This window comes from Sminthopsis crassicaudata, chromosome 3, assembly GCF_048593235.1.
Source record: "Sminthopsis crassicaudata isolate SCR6 chromosome 3, ASM4859323v1, whole genome shotgun sequence".
NCBI classification, from domain to species: Eukaryota; Metazoa; Chordata; class Mammalia; order Dasyuromorphia; family Dasyuridae; genus Sminthopsis; species Sminthopsis crassicaudata.
Window position 1 is genome coordinate 75078645 of NC_133619.1, and position 25812 is coordinate 75104456.

At 35.4% G+C, this 25812-nt stretch overlaps 2 protein-coding genes across 2 annotated transcripts; both read left to right on the forward strand.

Annotated features, from left to right (window-relative positions):
- Window positions 1-4686: 4686 nt before the first annotated feature.
- On the forward strand, window positions 4687-6587 carry LOC141564853 (gamma-crystallin D-like). The gene is made up of 3 exons (XM_074307700.1): window positions 4687-4781; window positions 4891-5133; window positions 6256-6587. Exons 1-3 carry the CDS (start codon window positions 4773-4775, stop codon window positions 6526-6528), a joined length of 525 nt encoding a protein of 174 aa, XP_074163801.1. The 5' UTR covers window positions 4687-4772; the 3' UTR covers window positions 6529-6587.
- Window positions 6588-18162: 11575 nt separating this feature from the next.
- On the forward strand, window positions 18163-20146 carry LOC141564854 (gamma-crystallin D). The gene is made up of 3 exons (XM_074307701.1): window positions 18163-18216; window positions 18316-18558; window positions 19815-20146. The coding sequence occupies exons 1-3, from the start codon at window positions 18208-18210 to the stop codon at window positions 20085-20087; spliced, it is 525 nt and encodes a 174-aa protein (XP_074163802.1). The 5' UTR covers window positions 18163-18207; the 3' UTR covers window positions 20088-20146.
- The last annotated feature ends 5666 nt before the right edge of the window (window positions 20147-25812 follow it).

Genomic DNA, 25812 nt, shown 5'->3' on the forward strand with positions numbered 1-25812 from the left:
TTGTTGCTCCCTCTCTTTTCTTACCTGAAAGGTCCTTTGAAAGGTCTCGTCCTAGATGGAAAAAAATTAAAATGAGACCTTCAAAATCTGACTCTCCAACCTGCTGTTGTTCTCACTGTGTACTTATTACTGTCATATCTCCCTAACCATAGTCAACTTTTGCTGTCTTTGGCGTCTGGAGGGTGGGGCAGGAGAACCAGAGGAAGATTGCAGATTGAAGGGTAAAATCTGAATCACCAGCCAAACAAGCAAAGCCAAAGTTGGTCCAGTGAAGAGCTATAGTTTCTCTATCAAAGCAGGGTAGAATCCTGAGCATCTAATGCAAGCATCCAAACTGAAAGGGAAGAATGTAATCAAGAGGCAGAATACAAAGAACTTCAGCAAGGTTCCCCAAACTTTAGCTCTTCCTTTTTGTCACCTAGGCTTGTAGTCTATTATTAATGAGTTTAAGCTACAATATCTGCTTCTGATTCAGTCACTCTTCTGGATTTTCAGGAATTCACAGAAGATGTTTTTCTCACCTTGGGATTCATATCTCTTTTTTTCCATTTAAAGGTGTTTTATTTTTCCAGTTACATGTAAAGATAATTTTCAACCTTCATTTTTATAAGATTTTTGAGTTCCATATTTTTTCTCCCTCTCTCTCTTACCTCCCTCCTCCCCAAGACAGCAAACAATAGGTTTTACACATACAATCATTTTAAACATATTCCCATAGTAGTCATATTGTGAAAGACAAATCAAAACAAAAGGGAAAAACCATGAGAAAAAAGAAATAAAAATAGTGTGCTTCAATTCACATTCAATCTCCATTGTTCTCTTTCTGGATGCAGATGGCATTTTTCAATCCAAGTTTATTGGAATTGTTTTGGATCACTGTATTGCTGAGAAAAGCCAAGTTTATCATAGTGGATCATCACACAATCTTACTGTTACTGTGTACAATATTCTCCTGCTTCTGCTCATTTTCACTCAGCATCACATCATGTAAGTCTTTCCAGGCTTTTCTGAAATCAGTCTGCTCATCATTTCTTATAGAATACGGATATTCCATACAGAGAGGCCTGGAGAGACTTACATCAACTGATGCTGAGTGAAATGAGCAGAACCAGAAGATCGCTGTACACTTCAACAACAATACTGTATGAGGATGTATGCTGATGGAAGTGGAAATCTTCAACATAAAGAAGATCCAACTCACTTCCAGTTGATCAATGATGGACAGAGGTAGCTACACCCAGAGAAGAAACACTGGGAAGTGAATGTAAATTGTTAGCACTAATATCTGTCTGCCCAGGTTGCATGTACCTTCGGATTCTAATGTTTATTGTGCAACAAGAAAATGATATTCACACACATGTATTGTACCTAGACTATATTGTAACACATGTAAAATGTATGGTATTGCCTGTCGTCGGGGGGAGGGAATAGAGGGAAGGGGGGTAATTTGGAAAAATGAATACAAAGGATAATATTATAAAATATATATATATATATATATAATTAAAAAAAAAGAGACCAAGTCAAAATTAAAAAAAAAAAAATCAAATTATTGAAAAAAAAAAAAAAAAAAGAATACGGATATTCCATTACATTCATATGCCCTAACTTAATCAGCCATTTCCCAACTGATGGGCATTCATTTAATTTCCAATTCCTTGCTATTGAGTTCCATATCTAAGATGTGATATAATGAGTCATTCCTCAGAGAGGAGATATCTATAGTGATGACTACCAGAACTATATTTCCAGTCCTAGATTCTCTCGCAAGCTCCTGTCCCACATCACCAATTGCCTGCCTATTAGATGTCCTACAGTCATTCTAAAAAAAGAACATTGTAACCACAAGATTATGTGATGATCCACTATGATGGACTTGGTTCTTTTCAACAATGAGGTGATTCAAAGCAATTCTAATAGATTTGTGATGGAAAGTGCCATCCACATCCAGAAAGAGAACTGTGAAGATCGAACATAGATGAAAGGAAAGTGTATCTGCCTTTTGGTTATTATTGTTTATTTATTTACTTGTTTTTTTCTTACTTGTGTTTTTTCCCTTTTGATCTGATTTTTCTTGTGCACATGATGAATATGAAAATATATTTAGAAGAATTGCACATGTTTAACTTATATTGGATTGCTTGCTGTCCTGGGAAGGGAGAAAAATTTGGAACACAAGGTTTTACAAAGGTGAATGTTGAAAACTACTTTGTATGTAATTGGAAAAATAAAATAAAAAACTATTTTAAAATAGTACTCATCTTTCTCCCCAATCCCATCCCTTTCTTAATTTTCCTATTACTATTCCTATATTTCTATATTGAGAATACATTTTGGAGCAGCTAAGTGGCTCAGTGGATAAAACACCAGCCCTGATATCAGGAGGACTTGAGTTCAAATATGATCTCAGACACTTAACTTGACCCTGGGCAAGTCACTTAACCCCAATTTCCTCAGGGAAAACAAACAAACCAACTAGAATACTACCATTCCCCCCAGTCATCAAGAGTTAAAATCTTACTGTCAATATCAACTCCCCATTCTCATTCATCCCATAAATACATACATACATATATATATATAGATAATATTCAATTCCCAAATCTATCTCCCCAATTTTATTCTTACAAGTATCCTCCTCTCCACTCATGTAGTCACCACCCTAGTTTAAGATATAATCACTTCTGGCCTAGACTAAAATCATCCTAAGTGACCTCCTTGCCTCAAATTTTCAATCCATCTTCCACATAACTATCAAACTCATTTTCCTGAAGCACAGATATGTTCATGTCACCTCATTCACTCATTGTTCAGTAAAGTCCAGGAGCTCTGGATCAAATATAATCTCCCCTATTTGGTGTTTAATATTATTCACTGGTCCTATCTTATCTCTCCTTTTTTTTTTTTAATTGTATTACTTTTCTCCTTCAATTTAGTCATCTTGCTTATTCACCTATTCCATATACATAAAGTTCCATCTTCTATCTACCAATGCCTTTTCATTGGTTATTCCCATGCCCAATATACATTTCCCCTAACTTCTTCCTATCATAATCATATATATTGTATATTTACTTAGTAATTTTCTCCTCAATTAGAATGTAAGCTTCTTAAGGCAGAGACTTGTTTCATTTTTTTATCTTTATTTCCAGTACCTAGTATAATAAGCACAATAAGTATAAATGTGTGTTGATAGATTAGTTGATTTCAGGTTTCATAACAATCAAAAATGAAGTTAGGTCTCACAATACATGATAACACATTGCATATACATACTGTTATCAGAATAGTCCATAATATCACATGGGGTTGAGTACTTATTTCAGATCAAAAGAGTAAGAGAGGGGTAGCTAGGTTGTACAGTGGATAGAGTACCAGCCCTGAAGTCAGAAGGACCCTGAGCTCAAATGTGATCTCAGACTTAATACTTCCTGGCTCTGTGACCCTGGGCAAATTACTTAACCCTAATTGCCTCAGAAAAAAAAAAAAAAAAAAAAAAAAAAAAGAAAGAAAGAAAGAAAGAAAGAAAGAAAGAAAGAAAGAAAGAAAGAAAGAAAGAAAGAAAGAAAGAAAGAAAGAAAGAAAGAAAGAAAGAGGAGCACAAGACCTTGAGTAAGGAATACCTGAGTTTCAAATTCCATTTAGCAGTGTGACCTTAAACAAGTCACTTAATTTCTTTCAGTTTTAGCATTCTCATCTGTAAAATGGGGCTAATAACAGCACCTCAGTGATATTATAGGTTCATATGAGATAACAGGTATCTATTAATAATAGATAAAGGTAAAAAAATAATGAGGAAACTGAGGCAAAGGGAAGTTAAGTGACTTGTCAGTGAATTATATAGCTATTAACTATCCATAGTCAAATTTGAACTCAGATCTTGCTGACTTGAGGTTTATTGCTCAATACTATGCCACCTAGAGGATGAGGTGTTTTGCCCAGTATCACAGAGATAGTAATAATTGGCAGACCCGGATTTAAACAAGTTTTCTGATTCCAAGCCCAACACTCTGTCCACTAGAACTGGGAGTTGGTATTCAGAATAACTCTGAGAATAGGGCCCATTGCTCTGGAGTATATGGAGCTTCTCAGAGAAGCTCTTTAATGTTTTCACATAGGTTTAACACAAAGTTTGTTTTTCTTTTGATCTAATCTAATAATAATAATCATTGTTAGCACGTATATAGAACAAAATGCTTTACAAATATTATCTCATTCGATTCTCACAGCAATCCTAGAAAATAAGTGCTCTTGATATCTACATTTTACAGATTGGGAAAATGAGGCAGAGACAGATTAAGTGACTTGCACTGGGTTACACGGCTAGAAGTCAGGATTTTAATTCAGGTCTCCAACACTCAATCTATGTCTGCTTTCCTGAGAAATCTTCCAGAAGACATATTGCATATATTGATAAAGTATCAAGGAAAAATAAGAAATGAGAATTTGTTGTCTTATGGGGCAGACCTGCATGATTCAGAACAAAGAAGGACCCAAATAAAGTCAGTTAACAATGAATTGTCTTTATCCCAGTGATTATGTTCCTCCCCTAATAGCAAGTATAGAACAGAACTAGAATGCACCAGAAAGAAAGCTAAACATAGCACCCTTTCCACTAAAGGCAGAATAAAAAAGCAGACCACAAAATCCCCTTACACACCAAACTGGGCCCCTTTTTTGTTGTTCTTGCCAATGCAGCAGCAGAAATGCTCTATATATAGGAGCGGCCGTTGTCGCTGTCATTAGGACACTGCATCATTCGCCAACCAAACATGGGAAAGGTGAGTAAAGTATTGTTGGGGGCAAGAGAAGGGTCCCAAAGAGAAAATTGCCACTGTTGAAGGGGCAAAGTGGGGGAAACAACACCCCTGAATTTGTCTTCCTTTGCAGATTACTTTCTTTGAGGACAGAGGCTTCCAGGGCCGCTGCTATGAATGTACCAGCGACTACCCCAACCTGCAGTCCTACTTCAGTCGCTGCAACTCCATCCGTGTGGAGAGTGGCTGCTGGATGATTTATGAGCATCCTAATTACTCAGGACATCAATATTATCTGAGAAGGGGAGAATATCCTGATTACCAGCAATGGATGGGCTTTAGTGATATGATTCGGTCCTGTTGTCTGATACCTCAAGTGAGTTCTGCCTCCAGTTGTATTTATGATATATTCTCCATGAGCTAAAAATTGTGGGGCTTGAAAGTTTTTTTTAAAGATGATAAATGTCTAGTGAGTTTTGAATTTTGGTCCCCTAATTGATAAATATAGCAAAAATGCCCAAGAAGATACTGAGAAGTTCATTCTAGGGAGGAGTTAATGACTATAGAAAATAATCAGTTGCTTTTGTTATATCTGCTAGCATTATTCTGTAGTCCAAAAATAATTTCAAAAGTTTTTTAGAAGTTTTTCAGAAATGAAAAGCAAAAAAAAAAAAATTATCTAATAACATATAGAATAAGTGTGAGAAATTAAGAAAATAAAGAAGTAAAAGAATTGAGAAAGTAAAAAGTAGACAAATTACTCTATAGATCATTTTGGAAGTAAGGGGGAGGGAACAAATATCTATATAGTAGCCTATTAAGTACCAGATAGAAATGTTATCTCATTTGATCTTTGCAGCAATTCAAGATATAGGTGCTATTATTATTTCCATTTTACAGCTGAATAAACTGAGGCAAAGATGGGTTAAGTGATTTGTCCAGCATCTTACAGCTAGTGTCTGAGGTTAAATTTGAATTCAGGTCTTCCTAACTTCAGGCTCAGTGCTTTATCTACTGTGTCAATTGGCTGAAGTTAAAAATTATAACGTTCAATCACAATTTCAAGAAGGTTATATTCTTATCTGCTTCTGTGTTATAATGTGATCCCTATCAAGCTTCTTTATCTCATACAACAAATAGAAGAAAATCATAAGAAGAAATATTTAATGATTTAGGAATATTAAAAGAGCAGCTAAATGTAGTGGATAGAGCATTCACTTTTGAATCAGGAGAATTTGAATTGAAATCTGACCTCAGACACTTAACACTTGCTAGCTGTGAGAATGACACTGAGCAAGTCATTTATCCCCAATTGCCAGGCCAAAAAAAGAAAGAAGGATTATCAGAAAAACACAGACTGATTTTGGAATTTCTATTTTAACTTTTATCTGTTCATCCATTAATATATATTAATATGCTAAACTATCAATGAACTGAATTCTAAAAAGGACTCAATTTGTTGGGGTTTTGTTTCCTCCCTGCTTTGTTGTCCAAGCAGACTGGCTCCCATAGAATGAGGCTGTATGAGAGAGAAGAATACAAAGGTCTGATGTCAGAGCTCACCGATGACTGCTCTTGTATCCATGACCGTTTCCGATTGAATGAAATCCACTCCTTCAATGTGCTAGAAGGCTGCTGGGTCCTGTATGAGATGCCCAACTACAGAGGAAGGCAGTTCCTGTTGAGACCTGGAGAGTACAGGAGATACCTGGACTGGGGAGCCATGAATGCCAAAGCAGGCTCTTTAAGGCGGGTTATAGATTTATACTAAAATATGCCTATGTGACCATCTTCTCATTTTGGAACCTAATAAAGTATTTAGTTTGTATTATTGGCATATAATGTCTCTGGTGTTTATTTTACATTATTTATGAAAAAAATAGAGTTGTAAATGTTTTAGCACTAAAAAGCTATAGGGTGAATGGAAGTAACTTGCCTTTTGGAGGGTTCATCAAACTTGGGTAAAGTTTAGAAGGAGAAAGAGAAGGAGATCAAATCTCGTGCCAAAGCAGGGGGCTGTAATCAAGGAACTTTGACTATAAGATAAGAAATATACTAATGAATTAGATGCTGATAGATGAGAAGCAGATGGCTAACCTTGAAATGTGCTAGGACATTTAGTTTTGATGTTAAAAGTATTTGGGATAGATATTAGGTGCCTACATTTTAATAAAATCCTACTAAATTTGATTACAGGATGCAGAACAAGAAAAGAAGTTCAATGTAGTGAGAATTTTTAGAGATTATTTTATTTGAAATAATAACATGAATAATAATAAAAATAATGGCTAGCACTTTAGAATTTACAAATTGCTTTACAAACATTTTATCCTAACAGGAGTCCTTTGAGGTTGGTGCTATTTTTATTCCCATTTCACAGAAGATCAAACTGGGTCAAATAGAGATTAAGAGATTTGCATAGTCACATAGCTAGGAGGTGTCCAAGGAGAATTTGAACTCAGGTCTTCTTGACTTCAAGTCTAGTGTTGTATTTGCAATTATTGAGAATAGGATTTGAATTTATGATTTCATATATGTGAGGAATACCCAAAGGGGAAATCAATCAATGTAGATCAGCTCTTTTCTACAATTTATGTTGCTATTGTTGAGCCAATTCAAGTCATGTTGATTCTTCATGACCCCATTTGAAGTTTATCCTGGCAAAGATACTTTAGTAATTTTCCATTTCCTTCTCCAGATAATTTTACATATGAGCAAACAGGATTAAGTGACTACTCCAGGGTCACACAGCTATAGTGTGACATAGAATGTATGAAGCCAGATTTTTATTCAGAAAGATGAATCCTCCTGATTCAGACCAGCATTCTTTCCACTTTAGCACCTAGATGCAATTTCTTGTCTTGGATAATTGACAAGAAAACTGAGACTTTAAATAACTTGCCCAGAATCATGTAGAAAACATATATGTCAGAGACAGGACTTGAACTCAGCTTGTCCTGGCTTTGAGACTGGCTATCTACCCTCTCCACCATGGTACCTCTCACTTTGAAACATAGTATAATATAAACTATATCAAAAATCTGATATTTTCTAGATATGGAGACCTCCTTCTAACATTGCAGATTGTAACTCATCTCTAATTTAGTAAATTGCCAAAGATCTAACACAATTTAATAAGCATTTGTGGAATTTGAGACACTTGGCTAAGCATTTTTTAAAAAATGAAATAGAATCCTTGTAATTAAGGACTTCATAAAAGACACTTAGTAAACAGGTAAATATAAACATGATAAATGGAGAAAGTGACAAGTAAGCTTTAACAACCAAAAAGATTCAGAAAAGCTTCTTATGGGGGATATATTTAAGACTTACTGGAAGTATAGAAAAGTTCAATTATTCTCTCATGCATGGGCAATTAGTAAATTAATGGAAATTTCAAAATTAATTATAAACTTCTTGAAGTCAAGGTTTGCTATTATTTTTGCCTTGTGCACCTACCCAGCACACAGTAGGCTTTTAATAAATGCTTGTTGAATTGAATTGTGAACACATCAGAGGCAGTTTTTGAAACCCAGTCTTTTTGACTCCAAGTTCAGGCCTCTATCTAATCTACCATAATGTCTCTCACTTGATGGCAACATAATGAGAAAAGTTAATAAAAAGCTAGAGTCCCCTTTATGATATACTGACATATCACAAATATAGAAATACCTTAATATGGAAGGTTGAAAGGTAAGACCTAAAATTGAAGACATATGGAAGGAATCTTTCTCTATTCCTTAGTGCTTTGTTTGAAAAAGTAATTTTTCTTGTTCACAAGTAAGATTCTGGAAAGAAGAATAAATCAACTTGTGTTTATTATGATATAGTTACATACTGTGCTAAATACTAGAGATATAGGTATGAAAAATTAAGAAATCTCTATTTGTGAAAGAGCTTATATTCTAAGAAGAAAAAACTAATATGAATGTTTTATTTAAAAAGAATTCATAGCATTTGTGAGGTATTTTGAGGTCAGAATTGGTGGAGATCAAAGGAAGGCTTTATTGAAACTTTAGGGATATGTCAGGGATAAAGGTGAATATTTTTCATCAGGGGTCAGTTGACATTATTGAAAAAAACATTTCATCACAATTACTCAGAAATACAAGCTAAATAAATGCACAAAATATCGTTTTAGAACACTTGGGTGCCTTCTTCAAGAAGCAGTCTTTTCTAGGCAGTTATGTGGGATATTACAAAGGCAAGATATTGCATACAATGCCAGTGGTCACTTTACCAATTGGTTTTACTTAATAATTTTTCTTTATTTTTTCAGGGAAAATTCAGTTTGGAGGAGGGAATGACATCCACAAATAGCTATGGTGCAAGACAAAAAATTGCTAAAAGTTATTTCTATAAATTTTTAAAATGAGGGCGTTGGACTAAATAACTCTAAGTTACCTTTTAGCTTTAAGGCATGATTGAAAATATTGAAACATTACATTTATTAAGTACTGTGAAATTAAAATTCTTAGTTCTTCCTAACAAAAAGCTTGTAAAAAATAATATTGTTACCACAATATTTATTTTGCCAATTTCCTCTATTCTGTCTTTTTCTTCATTTCATATTTTGAGAATAAAAATGTTTTAATATATTTCCCTAAATAATCTTCAGATACCCTCTAGCCATCCTATTTCTCCCCTCCCCCATTTAAAAATTATCCCATTATTAGGGAAAAGAAAATATATTTGTCTTTGCTAAAGCAGATCACAGGATTATAGATTTAGAGCTGGAAAAGACCTTAGGAGTCATTGAGTCCAACCCTTTCAATTCACTGATGAGGAAACTGAGACACATTATCTATCTATTAAATCACCCAGCTAACTAGCTGAAAGTACATAGCAGGCATCAAGTTGGCTGGTGAGATGGCTCAAGAGTAGAGAGTACAGTAAAGTATTACTAGGGCTAGTTTGAAATAGTATCCAGACAAAGAACTGGAAACTGGGTGGATGCCCATCATTTGGGGAATGCCTGAATAAGTTATGGTATTTGAGTGTAATAGAATATTATTGTTCTATAAGAAATGATCAGCAGGATGATTTCAGAGAGGCCTGGAGAGACTTGCAGGAACTGATGCTAAGTGAAATGAGCAGAACCAGGAGATCATTGTATATAGCAACAAGATTTATGTAATTATCAACTGTGATGGATGTGGCTCTTTTCTATAATGAGGTGACTCAGGCCAATTCTAGCAGCCTTGTGATGGAGAGAGTCATCTGCATCCAGAGAGAGATTATGGGGAATGAATATGAATGACAACATTGTATTTTCACCTTTTTTGTTGTTGTTTGCTTGTTTTTCTTCCTAATTTTTTCTTTTTTGATCTGATTTTTGTTGTGTAGTATGATAAATGTGGAAATATGTATAGAAGAATTGCATATGTTTTATATATATTGCTGTCTATGGGAGAGAGTAGAGGGAAGGGAGGGAGACAAATTTGGAAAATGAAGTTTTGCAAGGGTAAATGATGAAAACTATCTTTGTATATATTTTGGAAAATAAAAAGCTATAATTTAAATAAAAAAGAAAAATATATCTATCAAAAAAAAAAATAGTGAGCCAGATAAGCTCACCAATCAGGATAGCAAGACCCCAGGAGAGAATCTGGAGAGATGGTGGAGTTAAACCTCCAAAGATGTAGTTTATGGTGCAGGTAGCATTTATCTTCATTGTAAAGCTATTAATTCATTGAGGACAGGTACTGTTGTCTTTTCTTTGTGTCCCCAGAGCTTATAATAATACCTGGTACATAGTAGGCCCTTAATAAATGCTGGTTGATTTAACATATTTAACATGGATTGGTCAACCTGCTATCTGGGGAAGGGAATGGGGGAAAGGAGGGGAAAAATTAGAAAAAAGGTTTTGCAATTGTCAATGCTGAAAAATTACCCATGCATATATCTTGTAAAAATAAATAAAAAAATAAAAAGCTAAATTAAAATAAATAAATAAATAAATGCTGGTTGACTGACTGACTGCAATAGCATTTTACCATTACTGAGTTTTGTCATATAATCACCTTGAGTCTCTATGAAGAGAGCTAAGACTTTTTTCATGAAGGAGCAAGAGATTCTATGCTCATCTTATTCTCTATTTTTAGATCTTTCTTCTATTTGAAGAAATTAGCTACCCAAAGACCAAAAGCCCAAATCAATCAGACTTTCAGCAAAATGTTATAGACATAAACTTTGAAACTTTTATTGTTTTCAATGTAGTATGAGAGAAAACATCAATAGAAGAATCGTAAAAAAAATATTTAAAGATATAAAAATTATTAAAAGAGCTTAGCGGAAATGATACTATTTCACTCACAGGGCAAAAATTTCTGGTTGACTTAGCAACATTATTTTAATGTGTAAAGAATGTGGACAAAAGATGACAGCTGGCAATTACCCATTTTCCCTGAAGCCTACAGAACAGCAAGTATGCTTAAGTTGCAACCAAGAATAATTTGGATTGTAAGTTAGGACATATTTCCTTATGTGTCACAACCAACTTGCTGTGAATTTTTATACAATGGAAAAGCATAGCAGGAAGGTTCATTCAATTGTATTTGAAAGATCTTTAAAAACCAGACAGATTTTTATCTGTATAAACTGGTTAATATTCTTATATAAAGAAAGAGAAAAGAAATGATCAATGGCTATCAAGCTTGTCAGTCTCTTTCAAGAAAACAAGACCCTCCTAACTTATTTTACCTGCTCCATCTTGAAGCTGAAACAAATCTCACTAGAACAAATGGGAATTTGAGTGTTGATTTGTTGTTCAATACATTTTCAGTCCTGTCTGACTTTTTATGACCCCAAATGAGGTTTTCTTGGCAAAAATATTGGAGTGGTTAGCCAGTTTTTTCTCCAGAGCACTGATTTTACTAGCAATGAACATATGTGAAGACAAATTAATTCATCGGTATGGCTTAATCTCAAGTTGCCTCTTATGCTATCATTTCTCCTGTCCCTTTCTGTGCTGAATCCTTTTATCATTTACTTTCTAAGTATCCATTCAACAAAAGTGAGCATTTTTGCTGCTTGTAAATATTCTCCTTTCTCATCTCTCTCTCTTTCTTTCTTTCCCTTTCTTCCTTCAAGTCCCAGCAAAAATCACATCTTTTTTCAGGATACCTTTCATCCCTTTTAATTCCAGTCCCTTCCCTCAGTCAATTATTTTCTGTTTATCCCATATTTAACTAATTTGTACCTAGTTATCTAAATATTGTCTCTTCATAAGAGAGCTTTTTTTGTATTTTTTGTTTTTCTTTGTATCCCAATACAGTTTAGAGTAGGCACTTAATAAATATTTATTGACCAATACTCTGACTGAACGTGATAGAAATGACTGGGAAGTGCTATGGAGGTCTAGTTCCAGGTGAGATAAGACAGAAGTTTACTTATCAGAGCCCAGCATCTCAGAGGCAAAGTCCAAGTTTTTTTGATAGGATTATGAAGATGAATGCTTTTTGACTGACTGCATGAGTGACAGCCCTTCTTTCTCAAGCTAGCCTAGAAGTGACTCGTAGAGGGATCTACATTTACTCTGGATTGATGGGAAATCAAACTTCAGTCACTGCAGTCATGTGAGCAAAATGCTCTTTTAACGCAGATCTTTTTTTTTTTTTAACCTTTAGTTGAGGAGAGAGGAAAAGGAAGATTTGGAGGTGGTAAATTAGTCCCAAAATAATGATGTGAGGATGTAGAGTTTTTCTTGGAGCTGGATCCATAAGAGATCTGATTAGATGTGTGTGTGTCCCTGTGTTTCTGTCTTTCTCTGTCTCTGTCTCTCTGTCTCTGTCTTCTCTCTCTTTCTCTCTCTCTTTCTTCTCTCTCTCTCTCATTCTCTCTCTCTCTCTCTCTCTCTCTCTCTCTCTCTCTCTCTCTCTCTCTCTCTCTCTGTCTCTGGGTGTTTCTGTCTTTCTCTGTCTCTGTCTCTCTGTCTCTGTCTTCTCTCTCTCTCTCTCTCTCTCTCTCTCTCTCTCTCTCTCTCTCTCTCTCTCTCTCTCCACATAAACATACTTATTATATATGTGGTGTGTACATAGGTATTTTGTCTTTCCCCCATTAGAATGTAAACTTCTTGAGGGCAGATACTGGCTTTTCCTTTTCTTTGTATCCCCAGTGCTTAGACTAGATCTTGGCACACCATACGCATTTAATAAATCCTTACTGTCTGATTATTGTTGACTCCAAAATACCACCTTGACTGTGACTCAGGTACCCAATGTATACACAAAGTCTAATTTTGTTCAACTTAAGAATGGCTTAAACTCTTTTGTGTAGGGTCAAGGAACTGGAAATTGGTGGATTCCCAACTGTTGGGAAATGGCTGAATAAGCCATGGTATATGACAGTGATGGAATATTATTGTTCTATAAGAAATGATGAACAGACTGATTTCAGAAAAGCCTGGAAATACTTACATGAACTGATACTGAATAAAGTGAGCAGAATCAGGAACTTGGTACACAATAACAGAAAGATTGTGTGTGATGATCAACTATGATAGACTTAGCTCTTCTCAGAATACAACGATCCAAGCTAATTCCAATAGACTTGTGATGGAAAATGTCACCTGTAATCAGAGAGAAGACTGTGGAGACTGAATGTGGATCAAAGCAAAACAGTTTCACTTTTTTTGCTTGTTTGCTTCTTCTTTCTTGTGTTTTTTTCTCCTTTTGGATTTTTTTTCACAAACATGATAAATATGGGAACATGTTTAAAAGGATTGCACATACATAATCTATATCAGATTGTTTGTAGTCTTTGGGAGGGGGGAAGTAAGGGAAAGAGGGAGAAAACTTACAAAAATGAAGGTTGGAAAGCATTCTTTAATTAATAATTGGTCAAAGGAAATGAACAGACAATTAAAATAATTTTTAGTCATATGAAAAAATGTCCTAAATCACAATTGATTAAAGATATGTAAATTAAGGCAACTCTGAGGTACCACTACACATCTCTCAAATTGGCTAAGATGACAGGAAGACATAATGATAAATGTTGGAGGGGATGTGTGAAAACTAGGACATTAATGCATTGTTGGTGGAGTTGTGAACTGATCTAACCATTCTGAAGAGCAATTTGGAACTATGCCCAAAGGGCTATCAAACTGTGCATACCCTTTGAGTCAGCAGTATCTCTATTTTGTCTTTATCCCTAAGAGATCATAAAAAGGGAAAAGGACCCACACACACAAAAATGTTTGTGGCAGCCCTTTTTGTAGTTCCAAAGAACTGGAAACTGAATGAATGCCCATCAGTTGGAGAATGGCTGAATAAGTTATAATATATGAATGTTGTGGAATATTATTGTTCAGTAAGAAACGACCTGCAGGATAATTTCAGAGAGGCCTGGAGAGATCTACATGAACTGCTGCTAAGTGAAATGAGAAGAATCAAGAGATCATTATACATGGCAACAAGATTATATGATGATCAATTCTGATGGATGTGGCTCTCTTCAACAATGAGATGATTTAGACCAGTTCCAGCACCAGTAAAACATATGCAATCCTTCTTAACATATTTCCATATTTATCATACTGCACAAGAAAAATCAAATTAAGAGAGTCATATACATCCAGAGAGAGGAGTGTAAGAACTGAAGTGGTTCACAACATAGCATTTTCACCCTTTTTGTTGTTGTTTGCTTGCTTTTTTTCTTTCTCATTTTTCCCTTTTTAATTTGATTTTTCTTGTGCAGCATGATAATGTGGAAATATGTTTAGAAGAATTGCACATGTTTAACCTATATTAGATCACTTGCTGTGTAGGGGATGGGAGAGGGAGGAAGGGAGGGATAAAAATTTGGAACACAAGGTTTTGTAAAGGTGAATGTTGAAAACTATCTTTGCATGCATTTTGAAAATAAAAAGCTATCTCAAAAAATAAAATCTAAATTCCAGGAAGAAAAATGAATATTGAAAACTATCTTTACATGTATTAGGAAAATAATATTGAGAAAAAAATTTAAAAGAATGGCTTAGAGATTTCTCAGTATCAGATTCTTCTGTTCAGTTGCCTGGTTTTTCTGTTTCTATACTCACTGAGGAGCTTAATTTCACTTCCTAAATTCCACCAATAAAATAATAGTCTGAGCCCTGTCAACTAGCTTTTATGATCCTTAAGGAAGAAAAGTCTTATCTTTGCAACTCTACAGAATTTATCCTCAGATTCAGGGTAAATTGATTCCTGTTAGTAGCTGACCATCTTAGCTCCATGAAACACTTTCCTCTTCCAATCCCTACTTAGAAATTCTTGGAACATTTCCACCACACATCCACTGAGAAATTCTGCCCACTCTGCCTCTGACTTAGACACACTTGTTTCTTACTCCTTTTTTCTAGCTAGTATTCATTGTTCTCCTTTTCCCCCTCCCCTCCATACGTGACCTCAAACTTGTCTTTAATTCATTGTTGAATTTCATTCCAAGGAGTCTACTGATTCATTGATTCAGCCACTATAATATTTATACCATATACTTCCTTACCATATACAACCACTGATCTCCTATCTATGGAAAATCTAAGGGCATTATATACTGAAACATTTTTTTGTCATAGTTATTTGTCATAGACAGACACAAATAGTAGGTGTTTTATGAACACTCGTTGAATTGTTTCTTGTATATTAATATGATAAAAAAAAACTAGGTACAAAAACACTGAAAAACTTCCATGGATTCCAATTTATCTATATTCTGAAAATGACTAAATGGCAGAGTAACTGGACCTGAAGTTAGGAAGTCCTGTATTCAAATCCATTTTCTAATAGGTATGTGATCCTGGCCAACTCACTTACTCTCTTTGACTCAGTTTCTTCAAATGTAAAATGAGAATAATAATAAGATCTACCTACCAGAGTTGATATAAGGATCAAATGAAATATTTTTAAAGTCTTAGCACATGATAGGGGTCTAATAAATGTTCTATCCCTTTCTTCCTCCCCAGTCTCCAGTGTATTAAATGACCTCTCAAGTTGGGAAGGATGTTTTAGAACTAAAGTGTTTCTTAGGCTTTTGATCTCAGTTCTTCATTTTGTACGTGATGAGAGCACAAGCTACTTCATAGAGCTTATTAATAATACAGACAGTTCTAGAACACAAATCTACTGATTTCCAGGTTGGTTCTCTGTCCCTTAGTCTTCATTCCAGCCTAATGAATCTGTGATATAATTGGATACTCAGCTTCTAATTATTGCTTCTTTCCCTTCTTGGTATTGGCCAACCCCAGTTTTGTTTCATGTTCATTTATAGTCCTTGAGGGTTACAGGCATAAGAACTGTAGTAGATATATAATCAACCAAGAATATTTTTCTTATTGGGCTCACTACATAAAAGTGTCTTGATTTTATAATTTGATCAACTTAGAAACTCCATGTGTCAGATTAAAATGCATCCCAAAGTGTTCATATGCTGTATTCACTATTCACACCATATGCCTCTCACGTAAGATAGAATTAAAGATTTGTATTTTTATGACAAAATATTCACTGTAGCACTATTTCACAACAGCAAAGAAAGTAGAAACCAAATGGAGGTCTAATGGTTGAAGAATGGTTAACAAATTATAATGTCTGAGTATAACAGAATAGTTTTGCTCTATATAAAAAGAATGTAAGAAATTCAAAGAAACATAGATTGCTAATTGGCCCAGTAGATAAAGCACAGAATGTAGAGTCAAAGACTTTAATATTAAAGACTAAATCTGTCTTCAGACATTTACTAGTTGTGTGGCCCTGGACAAATCTTTTAACCTATTTGCCTCAGTCTCCTAATCTACAAAATGATGATTATAATAGCACCTACATCTTAGGATAAAATGAGACAATATTGGTAAAGCAATTACTAAGACACTATGTAAATCCTGGCTATTTATTATTACATAGGAAGACTTGTATGAAGTGATAGTGAAAAAAGCAAAACTAACAGACCCATATATACTGCTATTCTATATATTTTATATATCTATTCTATAACAATACTAAAAAGCTCTGTGAAACTGAGATGATCAGGGAGTATATTCCATGCACAAGGAACGACATTGAAACTATATTCAATCAATCAATAAGTTAACAAGTATTGATTAAGCATCCATTACATTTTAGGTATAATAGTAAGCATTGAAGATAACAAATATAAAGACTGAAACAATCCCTGCTCTTACTTATATTTTACCAGAGAGATAACTATATATATAAGCATATATAGAATAAATATAGAGAGAATAAATACAAGGTAGTTTAAGAGGGAAGATATTAGTAATTAAAGGAATCAAGAAAGGTTTCATGTAGAAGATGGATGCTAAAGTTGAGTTTTGAAGTAAGAGGGTTTCTCTGAGGTTGACATAAATAGAAAATACATTGCAGATATGCAGGGTGACCAGTATGAAGGCAAATATGGCAAAGCTAAGTGAATAAAATCAATATTGTTATTGATTTGGCCTGCTTAAATTATTGCTCACTCTGGGGAAATAGAAAACCCATCATTTCTGCATTGATTTAAAATCATCTTCCTTTTTAATCCTAGGATTGTTGAAATCTGAAAGAACATTGGAAAGTCCATCTCATTCTTAATAAGATTCTTATTAAAATGATCCAATAGCAAGCAGATACATAGGTGTTTGTTCTACTCTTTAGTCTTTTTTTTCTTTATCTTTCTTTTTCCTTCCTTCCTTCCTTTTTTTTTTTTTTTGGCTAGACAATTGGAGTTAAATGACTTTCCCAGAGTCACATAGCTAATAAGTGTCAAACACATGAGAATGGGTTTAAATGCAGATTCTCCTGTTCCCATAGGGTGATGCTCTGTCTTCTGGGACACCTAGTTGCCTCTCTTACCTTTTTAAAGTAGGAAATTCTGAAGATTTCCTTGTACTTTACAATATTTTATATAATTTTGTATCAGGAATCTCTTTCTAATAGCTAACCTAAATCCCTCACAAAAGCTAACACTTTCTCTTATTGGAATTCACTATTAAATATTAATACATAGAAGTAATTGAATAGTTTCCCCTAGTTAACACACATTTCCCATGTTATATAACTTTTTATATTCTTCTTCTAATTGCACATATTCCATTCGTTATATCCTATATAATGTGATTGACACAAGGCCATTTTCCAAAAGCAGAGACTATATGAAATAGCTGAAGCTCTACCTCTATTATTAAGTAGACAATGTCCCAAATTATAATTCTTTAAAGACCTCAATAGGAATCCCTGTATTGACCAAGGACAACAACTCGAATGTACGAGAGAGAATGAGAACAGAACATACAATGAACCCCTACGGATGATGATACAGAACAGGAAAAAGAGAACGTGAAAATCCCCTTACTAGTCACGCTGGGCCTCTTTTGTATTGTTCTTGCCGACGCAGCAGCAAACCTGCTATATATATAGGGGCTGTCGCTGCTGTTGCCCATAGCACGGGACTCAGCATCAGCCATCACACAGACATGGGAAAGGTGAGCAAAGCTTGAAGATTCCACAGAATGTCTTTGGGGAATTGGCCCACATGTAATTTGTGAGGAATCTGGCCCATGATCATTTTTCTTCTGTTTCAGATTACCTTCTACGAAGACCGTGGCTTCCAGGGCCGTTACTATGAGTGCAGCAGTGACCACTCCAACCTCCAGTCTTACTTCAGTCGCTGCAACTCTGTGCGGGTTGACAGTGGCAACTGGATGATCTATGAGCAGCCCAACTATTCAGGCTGCCAGTACTACCTGAGGAGAGGAGAGTATCCTGACTACCAGGAGTGGATGGGTTTCAATGACTCCATCAGGTCCTGCCGCATCATCCCTCATGTGAGTTTATAGATTTGGTTCAAATCATAGACTTGCCATTGATTGGCAAAATTTAAATTTTGAGCAATTCATTTTACCTCTGCAGAACTCAGTGTTTTCATTTGTAAATGAGATTCAGTGGATTCAAACATCCCTTTCATTTCTAAACCTAGAACACTATAATACCAAGAAAAGGCCAGTGGACTTCAAATTGAAATTTTCGAACCATGTGAAAACTGTATGGGGATTTGACAAGCAAATATTCAGAATATCTGGCAGAGTTCAGATGAAGTTTTAAAAGAAGTTATTTTATTAAAATTTAATAAAGGTTTGCCAATAAAGAGAGTGATGAACAGCTAATATATTAACAAGTATTGATCAAAAACATGGTATGTGCTCTATACACAATAGATGCCATAGTAGTTAGAGAATATATTACATGATACTTATTCTCAAGAATTTTAAAAGATGAAAAGAAAAAAAAAATGAAAGAAAAAAAGTACTAAACAAGGTAGTCACCAGAATAGAAAATTGGAAGGGATAAGTCAAATATAGGTAGTTTTTCCTTAAGCTAGTCCACCCTCTTTTCTTCAGGCAATATGTACACTAAAATATATTGCATTTTTAACCTTGGTGTTCTTGGAAATATATATATATAAACTCAAGAAGATCTATATTTTGAGTCTGAGATGTCCCAATAAGAAATGATAAAGTACTGAATGGGAATGACAGGGACTTAGATACACACTGTCAGAATACCATAGAATCCTACTCTCTTGATAAATGCAAATATTCTAAATATTTTCTAAGATTTAAATTTCAAATCAATGTTGAATCATTCATTTTGGAGATGGCCTTAGTAGGTTAAACTTACCTTTACTTGGTTTTACTACCAAACTAAGCCAAGGATCAAAAATATTAGTAAACCAATAAATTAAAACAGCAATAGTCTTTCAACCATGAGACTAACAGATTGAAGACTACATAGTAATCAAGTAATCATGTCATCCTCAGAAGCTTTCTGACCCTTTTAGGCAATTGAGTACACTCTTGGTTCTTCTGATGGCAGATTGTATCATGTGGAGAATTACTATTTCTGTATTTCTTCAACTCTATCAATGGAATGATTATTTTACAAATTCTACTTTGTACAGAGAAATATAATAAATGGTCTTTTGAAAGGGTGAAATTAACAAACCTAATCTGTGATTGTTAATTAAATGTGGACAAACTCTCACTTTTTATTTTTCTACCTTTTCTTTCGATGGGCCCAGCAGACTGGGTCCCACAGAATCCGAATCTATGAGAGGGAAGACTACAGGGGTCAGATGGTAGAACTCAGTGAAGACTGTTCTTCCCTCCAAGATCGCCTCCGTTTCCATGAGGTTTACTCTCTCAATGTGTTAGAGGGTTGCTGGATTCTTTATGAAATGCCTAATTACAGAGGAAGACAATATCTGCTGAGACCCGGAGAATACAGAAGATTCCAAGACTGGGGGGCCATGAATGCCAAAGTGGGCTCTTTGAGGAGGGTCATGGATTTGTACTAAAATATGTTTACCCTCGTCGTTTCTCAATCTGGAAATTAATAAAATATTTTCTGTGTGTTCCTGGCATTAACTGGTTCCTGTTTTTTTATTTGATTCTTCTGATGGAATCAGGGGTTGTCTCAGGATGGACTAAGGCTACAAGTTTGAATTAGAATGAAATGAGACTCAGATCACAACAGTTAACACAAAAGAGTTACTTAGCTATAGTAGGAAAAGGATATTTAGCAAGAATATGTCTTGATTCAATTGGGCATACTTGCTCCTTCGCCAGAAGTCTAAGTTCCTGACTCCTTATATTCCTTAAAAAAAAGTACTAATTTTTGTGGAATGAGGTAGATTCCACTAAGTTTATTTTATTCCAATTCCACTTTTCAAAAGTATTTTTTAAAAAACAAAATAACAAAAATACAGTATAAAAGACTTGTAAAATATGATCCCATTTAGAAAATATCTTTAACAATGGACCAAGGGTCAATATCAAACCTGATACTGGAAAGCTTCCTAGTTAATTTCTTTTTGTGTGGCTAAAACTATGAGAGTTGACCTATCACAAATCAGTGGGCATAAAGAAATACATATCTGAGTGGACCACAGATATTTATGAGAAGAAAAACTGGGTCAGAAAAAAAAAAACAACCTGGTAGAATAAGGGAATAATCCTAGAAATGGATACCAGTTATAGCCAGTCAAAATAAGGAAAGGGGAGAGGGAGGAGGCATTCTTCCACATTATCCTTCCCCAAAGTCTATTTTTTATCAACTCCAAACCTATGGGTGAGCTTCAATGATAAAACATAGTTTTTATTCCTGCCTAATCTTTCCAGTGTCTTCAGTTCTTCTCCCTGTGATTTTTTGCTATTAAGAAGGGAAAAAACACATCTCAGTCTCTGCCTTTGCCATTGTTTACTGTTGAGACTACTTCCTGACAGCTTCTTTGTCCTTTCCAGCTATTGGGAGATACCCTAAAGATGAAAGGTCAAAATCTCCTAGGTCCTTCTTCTTCCTATTCCCTCTCTCCTTTTTAATTCTTTTTTTGTTTTTTGTTTTTGTTTTCTTTTTTCTGGGCTTGATCATTTACATTATGTGATAATTCTTTGACCAGAAAAAAAAAAATGAACAAAGCCTCACAATTCCAAAAGTCTATGATGAATCAAGATTCTCCTGGTGCTGAAGAGAAGAATCTGTCCCTTTCTTCCAAAAGATTCTTACTTTGTTATTATATAAATAAAGGAGCTATATTTGTGACACGCACATATATACCCATACACACGTACTTTCCAAGTTACTTTCAGCTCCATGGTCTAATTAAACTATTGCCTATATCCCCCTTTTAATTTCTTTCTATGTTTTTCCAGAGCTGGGATTTTATTAATGCAGAGATCTCCCATGTAATGAAAGTTTGTCTATCAATTTTTTTTCAAATCAAAAACTGTTGTATACTTAATAGAAGTAGAAAGTTGCCTGTGGAGCATTAAAAAGTTGGTTAGCAAAAGCAAAGCTTGAACACAAACTATTCTAACTCTGATGAGCTCTCTAAGTGCTAAAAAGGTAGTGACTTCATTTGAATTATAGACATAGATACAAAAGCTGACTAGTGTAAGAGAACAGCTATTTAAGCTTCTTTATGCATGCAATTCAACTTTATTAATCAAAACATGTATACAATACTCACCTCTAAGGACCAACTATCTACCTGAGTTTTGGACTCACTACAAGGTTCATTCTCTGCCCGGAGTCCTTACATTTCCTGAAACAATCATCAGCAATTCTCCATCAATGAGTCAGTCAGCACTGTTCCCTAGTAAATGCAGGCTGCTCAAGTCTCAAGTGGGAGGAAACCATCCCTAATCGGGCCCTAAGGACTGGATGGAACCTCGGGTTAGTTTTTTTTATACTTTTAACTATGGGTGTTTCTAATTTGACTGATAGTTTACTACATAAATTACTGATAAAGTTGTTTATATCTTTTTCATTGGTGATTTCTGTTACTAGTGTTTAAAAGCACATACATGTTATTTACTATATCATATCACACGAGCACTTATTTTATTATCAAAAAACAACTTGTAGAAAAATAAATGATTCAAAACAGCTTGCCCACAAAACGGAGGCAGAAAACAAAATGGAATCAGACAAACATTCCTACAATCTCATTAAGGTAATCAAACTATAAAAATAATAAGGTAATAAAACTACAACTTCCCATTTCCGTTTTTTAATCTGGCAAATTTTTACTCTCCTTCAAAAAGAAAGGTGAAAAAGCAATTGCTTAAACAACTTCAGTTAGGATGAAAATAACTTCTCAAAGTAGTCGCATAATAGGTCACAGAATGAGGTACAGAGGAGCTTCAGCCCTGAAGGACCCATAGCTACCATATCACATGTAAATCACTTTGTAACAGCCATTTCCCTTGTAACAGGCCCATCAGCCATCCTGTTCTGCACCACTGGTTATTGGTTGGACAACCAATGCCCCTCCTCCGCTTCTACCCTCTCTCACCTGTCACTTTATATTGCCTATCAAAGTCTTCTCTTGCTCCTCTTTGCTTTTCCTCTTTCCCTCCCTCCAAAATCCACCAGCTAGTGATTCTTGGCCCATTCAGAGGATTATAGGATGGTGGATTTAGAAGTGGAAGGGAGTTAGAAATCATCTCTAGTTCAATCCCCTCATTTTACAGATGAAGAAAATGAGGTTCAAAGAGGTCATGCAGATAGTAAATGGATTTGAACCTGTCTTCTTATTTCAAATCCAGTGCTACTAACAACTATTATCCCAAATAATCAATAATTTATTAAAATCTAAAAAATGCACATAAATATATAATTTCTGTCTGTCTCTGTCCCTCTGTATCTCTTTGTTTCTCTCTATCTCTATCTCTCTCTCTGTCTTTCTGTGTCTCTGTCTTTCTATCTCTCTGTATCTCTTTCTCAATCTCTTTCTCTCTCTCCATTTCTCTGTTTTCTGTCCCTCTCTGTCTCTGTCTCTGTTTCTCTATGTCTGTGTCTGTATCTCCATCTCTCTAACTCTCTCTCTCTTTCTCTAATTCTCTCTCTCTCTGTCTTTTCTGTCTCTGTCTCTCTCTTTCTCTCTTTCTTTCTCTCTCTCTCTTCCTCCTCCTCTTCCTCCTCCTCCTCTTCTTCCTCCTCCTCTTCCTCCTCCTCCTCTTCTTCTTCCTCCTCTTCCTATTTAGACAATGTGGAGTCAGAAACTTTCAGATTTTTAGTTTATCAGCTAACTGCCTTGGAAAGGTGCTTCATCTTCACGTTAAAAAACCTGACTGCGTGTTGATGTTGTGAGGGAGGGAAGGTGCATTGAACTTGTGGACAGCACCAGGGCGTACAGAAGCAAAACTTTGTACATAGAGCCGAGATCAATGAATATTCACAGGGGCAAGAGAGACGTAATCTGAGAGTGTAATATCTACAAAATTAGCAACACATTTTTGTTTTCCTTCTCAGGTTTTTTTTTTTCCTCTCTAGATCCAATTTTTCTTGTGCAGCAAGATAACTGTATAAATATGTATGTATTATGTATACATATATATATATATATGTATCTATATATATGTTGGATTTAATATATAATTTAACATATTTAACATGTATTGGACTACCTGCCATCTAGGGAAGGGAGTGGGGGAAGGAAGGAAAAATTTGGAATAGAAGGTTTTGTAAGGGTCAATGTTGAAAAAATTACCCATGCATATGTTTTGTAAAAAGAAATATGTAATGTGGAGCAGCGAATTCAGGAGGACCCGAGTTCAAATCTGGTCTCAGACACTTAGCACTTCCTAGCTGTGTGACCCTGGGCAAGTCACTTAACCCCAGCCTCAGGGGGGGGGGGAGAAAGAAATATGTAATATAAAAGAAAAGAAAAAAGGAAAAAAAATTTAGCAATACCCGAAAATACCTTGCATGAAACCAGGGCATGAGTCCCAGATAAACACCCACAAAGAGTAAATTTGAAAGTCCAAGCTCAAAGGCAGGAAGCCGGAGCTCAGCATCCCACTCCACTACTCCTCAGCTAAAGCCTGGCCTGCTCCTCTTTCAAGCAATAGTCTCACTTCCCTTTCCATGTGATGGATGACAACTTGGGCTGTCACAGATGGCAGCAGACACTGTACCATTGCTTAATTGTTCCATGAGTATGTTTTGCCTCCTGAGCATCCACTCCTTGATCACAGGGACAGAGTTACCTTTCTTTTACATTCCCCTCAATACCTAACTCCTACACCTGAGCATAAAATACAGACTAGATAAATACTTCTAGTATACCGAATTTAGAGCTAGAAGAATATTTCAAGGCTGTCCAGTCAATTTCCTCATTTTATAGATGAGGGAATTGAGACAAAGAAAGTTAAGTGAAATGCTCAAGGTGATACAGCTTATAAGTGTTTGAAGAAAGATTTTTTTGGAATTGAAAGAACTGACAAGTTCTTTATTTTATTGCCTATAATTCTATTTTCAAAGAGCTACCCCCTGCCATTTGCATTTCCATCACTAAATTCATTGACATGGGAGCAGTTTTTGGACTGGGTTTAAATCCCAGTTTGCCACTTACTCACTAAGTAATTCATGTAGTCTTCATTTTCTTTTCTTCTCTTTTCTTCCTTCCTTCCTTCCTTCCTTCCTTCCTTCCTTCCTTCCTTCCTTCCTTCCTTCCTTCCTTCCTTCCTTCCTTCCTTCCTTCCTTCCTTCCTTTCTTTTTTGCTATGGCAATTGGTTAAGTGATTTGCCCAGGATCACATAGCTAGGAGGTTCAATGAGGTCAAATTTGAACTCAGGTCCTCCTGACTTCAGGACTGGTGCTCTATCCACTGCACCATCTAGCTGCTCCTCATTTTCTCAACTATTTTTAAAAAAGGGGTTATACCAGATGGCCCCTGATGTGTCTCCCAGCCTAAAATCTATGGTCCCATGGTTTATGTTGGCCAATTAAATAGTACCCTGTAAGTCAAGATTGACTGAAAAACTGATCTGACTCATTCTGTTGTCTTCAGAGTAGAATGGTTGGCATTTTTGAGCTGACCACAGTTGTTTATAAAACTGACTAGAGGCTGTTATGCAAGCACAAGTTTAGTAAGATAGGTGAGTTTTCACTCTGTCTTATGTGGAATTAAGCTTCTGAGATAGCTCCATAGCTTTCTGTCTCCTTTTAGACCATAATACTCCTATTCTCACCACAGAAACCTTGGATTCTGTCCTTGGGCGCTTGGGCTCTAACAAATGAGCTTTTATCTTGTCCTGCTTCTCTATATTTAGTCAGTCAGACCATAACTACTTATTAAGCAACTACTGTGAGTCAGCTTCTGTGTTAAGGACTGAGAATACAAAGAAAGGCAAAAGATAGTCCCTGAGTCTCAAGACGTTCACGGTCTGATGAATAAGAAAATGCACATACAACTATGCACAAAGTATATAGAGGATAAATTGAAAATAATCAACCAAAGGAAGAGGCTTCCTGGAAGGTAAGAATTTATCTGGGACTTGAAGGAGGCCAGAGAAGTCAGGAGATAGAAATGAAAAAAGAGAGCCTTCTAGACATGGAAACAGTCAGTGAAAATGTCCCAAATCAGGAGATCCAATGATAGCATTGTCACTGGTTCACAAAACAAATGAAGAACTGAGTTCAAATCCAGCCTCAGACACTTATTAACTGGGTGACCCTGGACAGGTCACAATCCTGCTTAGCCTGAGTTCATCATTTATAAAATGATTTGGAGAAG